This window comes from Haematobia irritans, chromosome 1 (assembly GCF_050003625.1).
Source record: "Haematobia irritans isolate KBUSLIRL chromosome 1, ASM5000362v1, whole genome shotgun sequence".
NCBI lineage: Eukaryota > Metazoa > Arthropoda > Insecta > Diptera > Muscidae > Haematobia > Haematobia irritans.
In genome coordinates, this window is record NC_134397.1 from 237,712,725 (window position 1) to 237,720,802 (window position 8,078).

At 37.0% G+C, this 8,078-nt stretch overlaps 1 protein-coding gene across 1 annotated transcript; it reads right to left on the reverse strand.

Moving 5' to 3' along the window:
- Positions 1 to 881: 881 nt before the first annotated feature.
- Positions 882 to 5,774, reverse strand: LOC142235425 (uncharacterized). The gene is made up of 3 exons (XM_075306678.1): positions 1,659 to 5,774; positions 1,539 to 1,603; positions 882 to 1,473 (listed from the first exon to the last, which is right to left on the reverse strand). The coding sequence occupies exons 1-3, from the start codon at positions 5,772 to 5,774 to the stop codon at positions 882 to 884; spliced, it is 4,773 nt and encodes a 1,590-aa protein (XP_075162793.1).
- Positions 5,775 to 8,078: the final 2,304 nt, after the last annotated feature.

Genomic DNA, 8,078 nt, shown 5'->3' on the forward strand with positions numbered 1-8,078 from the left:
GTGGATGTTTGGATAAGGCCCGCCAATAGAATCTTAGAAAGCTGATCATTTCCAATAACCACTTCAATATTAACCGGGTTGAAGAAATGAGGGTCAGCTAAGTCCACTATATGATTGTAAATTGATTGCAGTTTTTTGTCCTCCGTGGTCTCTGGTATTTCTACCTCAAATCGACGTTGAACCACTCCCGTGATCTGAATCTTTACTGCTGAGTCGTAGAACGATTGCAGGCTGAGTGTGCAGAATTCGTCTTCGTTTTTCCGCGTTGTTGGTAGATGATAACGTTGTACCATAGATTTGAGAACATAAGTTCGTAGGCCAGCTGAATTCAACAGTAATCTCACTTTTACAGGACCATCAGGTGTGAGAAGCCTTGCTAAAGCGGTGGGGAGGAAAACGTGAATTTTCCTTTTCCGACTCAGTCGTTCGTGTACCAATGGAGGAGTACGCAGTGAACCTTGGTTTTTGCCGGTAACGTGATGACGTGGCTGATTAGCTCTAGTCGATGAACATGTTGAATTAGGGCGACTGCAATTTTCAGTTTGGCGGTGAGAGCTTTGTGACGAGCTGGAATTATTAGTTTGGTGAGAACGGCGAGGCTTGTTGTGGTCATCGACGTGCAATAGTGTATGATGATTATTGTTACACACAATGCAAGTTTTGCGAGATCTACACCACTCACGGGTATGAGATGAACACAGGCATTTGAAGCAAAATCGCTTTTCTTTCACTTCTTGTCTTCGTTTTGTAACATCCATGTTATAAAAAGCTTGGCAGTTTTTCAATGTATGCCTCTTGAAACAAATGCGGCATTTTGGAAGGCTAGATAGTGAGCTGTAAACGTAAATTTATTAAGTTGTGAACGGTTGGAAATGTAATTTCTAAGCATTTGGTAATATACAGAGTTTTACTAATGGGCGAATCAGTGTTCCGTTTTGTGTCCGAATTTCAGCGACACGAACATTAGAATCACTACCTCTGAAAACCTTTGTAACTCTACCAAGACACCATTCATTAGGTGGAAGATTATCTTCCTTTACTATTACAAAGTCATCGACTTTCAAATTCAGTTGGGTGGATTTCCATTTGTGTCGTTTCTGCAATTCACAAATGTACTCTGTCTTCCACCTTTTCGCAAATTGTATTTGTAGTGTCTTTAGTCGTTTCCAGCGATTCATAAGTGTCAAGTTATCAGAGTATTCTTCAGGAACTGCAATAAGAGGAGCTCCCCTCAAAAGGTGACCAGGAGTCAGTGGAATCAGTTCATTGGGGTCTTCGCTGATTGGTGAAAGGGGTCTAGAATTCAAAATGCTTTCTATCCGAATCAACAAAGTGGAAAATTCCTCAAAAGTGAATTTAATATTGGAAGCCACTTTTCGTAAGTGAGTTTTCATGCTCTTCACAGCAGCCTCCCACAATCCTCCCATATGTGGGGCGTGAGGCGGAATAAATTGCCACGAAAACCCATGTGTACTATATTTTTCAGAAACAGATACTTAGACATTTCTCAAAAAATTCTCATATTCAGTTTTCAGTACCCTACTAGCACCAACAAAATTCGTTCCGTTATCAGAATAAACTTTATTAGGGAATCCGCGCCTTCCTACAAATCGAGTGAAAGTAGACAAAAAAGCCTCACTTGTCAGTTCCGAACAAACCTCTAAGTGAACAGCACGAGTTGACATACATACAAAAATTGCAGCGTATCCTTTGTGCAGCTTTGCGTTCCGAAGTCTAGATGTTTTCAAATCAAATGGTCCCGCAAAGTCCACTCCAGTATATGTAAATGGCAAGGAAAAAGTACATCTTTCAGTTGGCAGGGACGACATTATCTGGGTACGAATACGGTGTTTATAAATCGCACAGGTGTGACAGTTTCTTATACACTGTCTTATGGAACTTTTTAAGCGGACCACATAAAATTCCTGGCGAATTGCACGCAACATGACTTGGTGTTCAGAGTGGAGCAGCATCTTATGAGTGAATTCAATAAATAGCTTACAGAAACGTGATTTCTCAGGCAATATTATTGGATGTCGCTCGTTGTAACTAAGATCAGCATTCGCCAATCGACCATTTACTCGTAGCAGTTTGTACTCATCAAGTTTTGGGTTTAGCGTTAGCAATTTACTTTTTGAATTAATGGGCATGTTGCTCTCAAGTGCTTGATATTCAGATGGATAGTACATTTTTTGCGCCGAACGTATTAAATTGAATTTGACAATCATTACTTCTTCCTTAGTGATAAAGTTATTTTGTATGTTCGGCAAAGTTTGATTCTTACATTTTCTTATGAATCGATAAATGTAACATAATACTCGTAGAGCTCGATCGAAAGAAGAAAAACGATCTAATATATCCTCAGTTTGCATGTCAGTGTGGAAAGTGCATACTTTTCGATCTAGATCAGGTTCCTTGAATGTAATGGATTTTGGCCAGAATTCATCAGATTTTAAAAGCCATTTCGGCCCGTGCCACCAAAGCAAGTTAGTGCTAAGTTCCGATGCGGTACACCCACGAGTACCGATATCGGCGGGATTATCTGTCGTTGGAACATGTCTCCACGTGACGTTTCCCACATTTTCCAATATTTCTGAAACTTTGTTGGCTACAAAGGTTTTCCAATTGTATGGTGGCTTGTCTAGCCAAGCCAAGGTAATCGTAGAATCAGACCATAAATATATATCAGTTATTGAGAAAGTCAAGTTTTGAGAAACAGTTTTCAATAATCTCGACAACAGCGCTGCGCTACAGAGTTCTAATCTAGGCACACTCAACGTTTTCAAGGGAGCCACTTTGCTTTTTGATGCGAGTAAATGCGAAGTTCGAGTATTTTCCGAGGAAATGGTGCAAACATATATGCAAGCACAATATGCTTTCTCCGAAGCATCGCAAAAGCCGTGGATTTGGACCCGTTTTTCGGGGGAGTAGTGAATCCAGCGGGGGATCTTAATGAGTTCAATATCAGGAAAGTTCAAAATAAATTGGTTCCATTTCTCAAGTGAATGAGGTTTGACTTCCTCATCCCATTCAGTGCCGTCAATCCACAGTTGTTGCAAAAGGATTTTAGCCATAATTATAATCGGAGCTAACCAGCCAGCGGGATCAAATATCTTGGCAATAATGGACAGTATTTTCCTTTTTGTCAAAGGAGGAGTCGGAACAGTAATAACCGAAACTTTATAATAAAACAAGTCATTCATTGCATTCCATCGAATGCCTAATGTCTTCGCTTCACTTGTATTCTCCAGTTTCAAGAAATCTTCATTTAGAAGATCTTCGGGGGGCAAATTTTCCAAAATGTCAGTATGATTTGCTGTAAGCTTTTTCAGAGGAAATCCCGCGGAGTCAAGTAGATCAACAAGTTGAGTTAAGTAATATTTCGCTTCAGGCAAAGAATGTCCCCCAGAAAGAACATCATCAACGTATATTTGGTTCTGCAAAATGGATGACGCAGTTGGATGAGTGGATTTTCCATCTTCACTAAGTTGTAACAGTGTGCGGATGGCTAAATATGGAGCACAGTTTACTCCAAATGTCACAGTTTTTAAGGCATAATCTCGTATGAAATTAGTTTCAGAATTTCTGAATAGAATTCGCTGGAATTGACGATCGTCTTCATGTACATAAATTTGACGATACATTTTTTGAATATCGCCGTTGAAAACATATCTAAAGAAACGCCAACGCAGTATAATGTTCATTAGATCGTTTTGCAAGATAGGCCCAGTGTGCAAAATGTCGTTCAAAGAAAATCCAGTAGATGTTTTCTTTGAAGCATTAAATACCACTCGAACCTTAGTCGAAGTACGCTCCGGCTTCACTATGGCATGATGCGGTAGATAAAAGGATTGGTATCGTGAATTTTGACAGAGCTCAGTTGATACAGTTTGTTCCATATGATCAAGTTCAATATATTCAGATAAGACATTTGAGTACTCATTAAAAAGTTCTGGAGTTTTCTGTAAATTCTTCTCCATGTGTAAGTATTGTCCCATAGCGGATCGTCTGGAAGATCCAAGAGCCACTTCGGCCGGGAGATCATGACGAAATGGAAGTTTCACTTTGTATCTCCCATTCGGCAAACGACGTGTTGTCTTGCGGTAAAAATCTTCACACCAAATATCAGTGTCTGAACGTTGTTTAATTTTTGGGATTTCCTCCAGCTCCCAAAAATTCCTAACATCTTCGTTCAATGTTTCCTTTGTCGTAACCCATGAAGCGAAAGAAGTGATTGTTCGTCGCTTTGGAGGGCCACTGATAAGCCAACCAAACTCCGAGTTCTGAGCCAAGAGGCTTCCTGCTAAGTTTTTCTCTATACCCGGTTTAATAATGGTCGGTAAAACATCACTTCCCAGCAACATATCAATGGGACCAGGCCTGAAAAAGTTTGGGTCAGCCAAATCGAGTCGATCTAAGTTGGACCAATCCGAGATATACGTGGGTGCACATGGCATTAGATTTTTCAAGTTTGAAACGACCAAAGCAGAAGTGTGTAACGTAAATTTCGATTTCCGAGATTTCAAAGTGACATTGCATATTCTAGTCGAATTTTCTAAAACAGCTCCCCCAAGACCAGATATCCTCGTGAAAGATTTCTTGGTCGGAATTGAGAACCGATTAACAATTCTAGTGGAAATGAACGATTCCTGGGATCCCTGATCTATAAAAACTCGAATAGTGAAAACCGTACCTAAATGTTCCATATCAACCAAAGCAGTCGGTAGAACAGTCTCCTCATCAGAACTAGCAAAGTTTGAGTGAACGTGGGAACTGGGTTCAGAGTAAGCGTTCGCCGACGTGGTCGGCTGATCATCGGATGAGGTGTCAGCATGAAATGTTGCAACCTGTGACGACAGATTGCGTTGGTGTCTACCTCGACTTTCAGGATGCAAAAGTGAATGATGTTTCTGTTGACATTTTTGGCATAAATGATCGCTTTGACATGCTGATGTAGTATGGCCATATGAGAGACAATTTTCGCATACGCTATTTTCAGTTACAAATTTCTTTCTTTGAAATGTTGTCCAGGATTTGAATTTAGAACATGTTCGCAAAGCATGATTTTGCTTGCAAACTTTACAAGGTCTGTAGTTACTTTCGGTCTTAGTATGAAAACTTTGAGTTTTCTGTTGCATGTTGGTTGTGCTCGAGGGTTTTCTCATATCTGAGATTGACTCTAACATATCAAGCCTTTTCGAAATAAACTCATCCAACCGTTTCCACGATGGTAATTCCTTATGGTCAGTAAGCGAATTTTCCCATGCTGTTAATGTTTCATCCGGTAACCGTGATGAAACCCAGAAAACTAAAATAGGATCCCATGAAAGAATAGATATATTGTAGGCTTTCAGAACGGATAGACAATTATTTATTGTATATTGCAAGTTGCGTAAAGATTTCCCTTTTTCCGAAACCACACGCTCAGCCTCAAAAATTTTCCTCAATTGATGATTAATCAATATACGTTTATTTTCATATCGTTGGCGTAGAGCCTCCCACGCCAAATTGAAGTTGTCGTCAGTGAGCGCAAATTGTTTTATAATTTGATTTGCCTCTCCTCGCGTTTTGGCTCGCAAATGAAATAGTTTTTGTGCAGGTGAAAGTTTCGGATGTTTAATATAAATAGCAGAGAACATGTCTCGAAAACTGGGCCATTTATCGTAACCGCCACTAAATAATTCCGTATCACACGGTGGAACTTTTATTGAGAATCCCGTGTCATCCGTAGGCCTACTTTCAGGAATGGTATTTGGACGCCGTTGTTCTTCCATTCTCCTTTTCTCAATTCCGATTAAATCTAAAATAGCAGTTTTGCAAATTTTGTAAGATTTGCAAGACTCATTGAACTTTGAATGCATTGATTCCCTTTGTTCCTTAGTGAACCCCTCCTGCGTAGTCATATCACTTTCATAGACTTGCGTCAAAGTGTGCCATCGGCGTTCTAAGTCTTCCAAGTCAACTTGCAAGCTTGAATGTGTATGCTCAGATATATCGCAAGCATTAAAGTTCGCACAGTAAGTGACCAATTGGTCAGAAAAGAAAATAAACTTTTGTGAAGACATGTCTCAGCAGGATCGATATGGAATATAGTCAGCAAATATTCGAACACTCTTACAAATTTAAGAGCCGAAAGTGTGACAGCTTACTAGAGCAATTCAATAAGTATTCTTTGAGACTCTTACTTGCGACAAATGAAATAAAATCAAAGTTTAAAATTCACTAGAGTAATTCTTAAATTCAATTCAAATCCCTTTCTTCAGTTTCACAAGTACAAATATCCCAAATGAAGTAAGTATTTAAACCAGAGTAATATGAATAATGCAAATTTTATCATTCAACAAATGAAGAGTTCATATGCAACAGATGAAATAAATGAACAAGTTTTAGCTCCACTAGAGCAATTATAAAATTCCTAAATTCAGTTCAGTAATTGTTCGTATGTTTCACACCCAAAGAAAAATAAGTTTTTATTACAGAAACTTTTAAAAAATATCTAGATTGTGTAGTGTTATCTTTATTCCAATATTAAATGAGATACTTCTCGTTGTGTATCTGTGAGATACACCCAAGAGAACAGGTTTCCAATCAAGAGTAAATTATCTCTCTTAACAAAGTCTCTTTCTATAGAGCAAAGAATAATAACTAACAGATGTCTGTTGTTAAAAAAGACTATGATAAGAGAAAGCTAAGTTTACAGGTCGATGCTCGAAAGTCTACAGAGTTTTCTTTCTCCTTCTTTACAGTTCTATGAATACCGAAATACTCATGTAACATCCAATGAATTGTTTAGATATCAGAATGATGTGGATAGCTATAAATTCTCTTCAAATAGAAATTTCAGACATGAACATTTGTAAACAGTCTCTCTTTGAAATTTGGTTTCATACATTCACTCTATAACTCTCTTCCAAATTTATCCTCAACATGCATTCATAGAACAATATTTCGCCTCAAATTAACTGTTGTTGTTGCTGTTGCAGGGTATTGGACGTATCAATAATTAACTTTTGCAATATTGTTGATATTAGCATAACTTTTTTGAAATCAAACCCATGGAGAAAATAATTCGACTTCCAGTTGACTTCAACTTGTTTTCAAGGGTTCCAATCTTAAAATGACGTGTTAACACAAAATTAAATTCACGTCTTAATTCATTGTGACGAAATAAATAAATAGAAACAATTCCAATGATAGGGATTCATGATGTGAAATGAGAAAAAAAAAATTGAGTATTTACCTTTATGGGTTTCTTTTCCTTCTGTATAAGGTAAAACTTTTTTTTTTGTTTTTTGCATGTAATTTCAGTAAGCAATGAGGTTGTGGTAATACTGTTCCATTAATGTATACTCATGAAATCATACAACTTCAGTTTGGTCTAATTTCCTTTTATATCTTTTCCTTTTGTTTAAACCATTTATATTTAAAAATTCAACAACAATAAATTCCAATTCAAAAAATTCAAAATGCAGGTATATTCTTTATAATAAATCAATAAATATCCAAAAATAGCAGTGTCTTGCAACAATATGTAAATATGTGCAAAGTTCAACAGCATATCCAAAAAATTGTTACATGTACATTGAAAAAAATTTTACGCAATTTTAAGGTTTACGCAACCTATATCTTAGGATACGAAATTTGTAAAATATTGAGGACAAATTTCTTTAAAATAATGAAATTTTAATTAAATTAAGTTTATAATCTTTGCTTCAAAATTTTTCGATTAAATATATGACACGAATTTATATGTTTCCGTCACTCAGATAAAGTCGCATAACTTTGCACTTACGCCAATTTTCCTTACGATAAAGAAACATATTTTTTATTTAAAGAAATTGTCCTTAAATTAACCTTAATATTGAAACTTTAGATCTAAAAACTCTTCAAATATAGGCCAAGACTTATTTTAAAGATTTAGCGTCGGTTTAAAGTTTCTTTTCCCTTCTTTCTTTTTTGAATTATGAAAACATGTTTTGCTTCGAAGTATCCATTATAATTTGGATTTTTAAATTGGCATTTGTTATATACCGCGAAAAACGAATGAAAATTTGATAAATGAGATCTGTATTCTAATT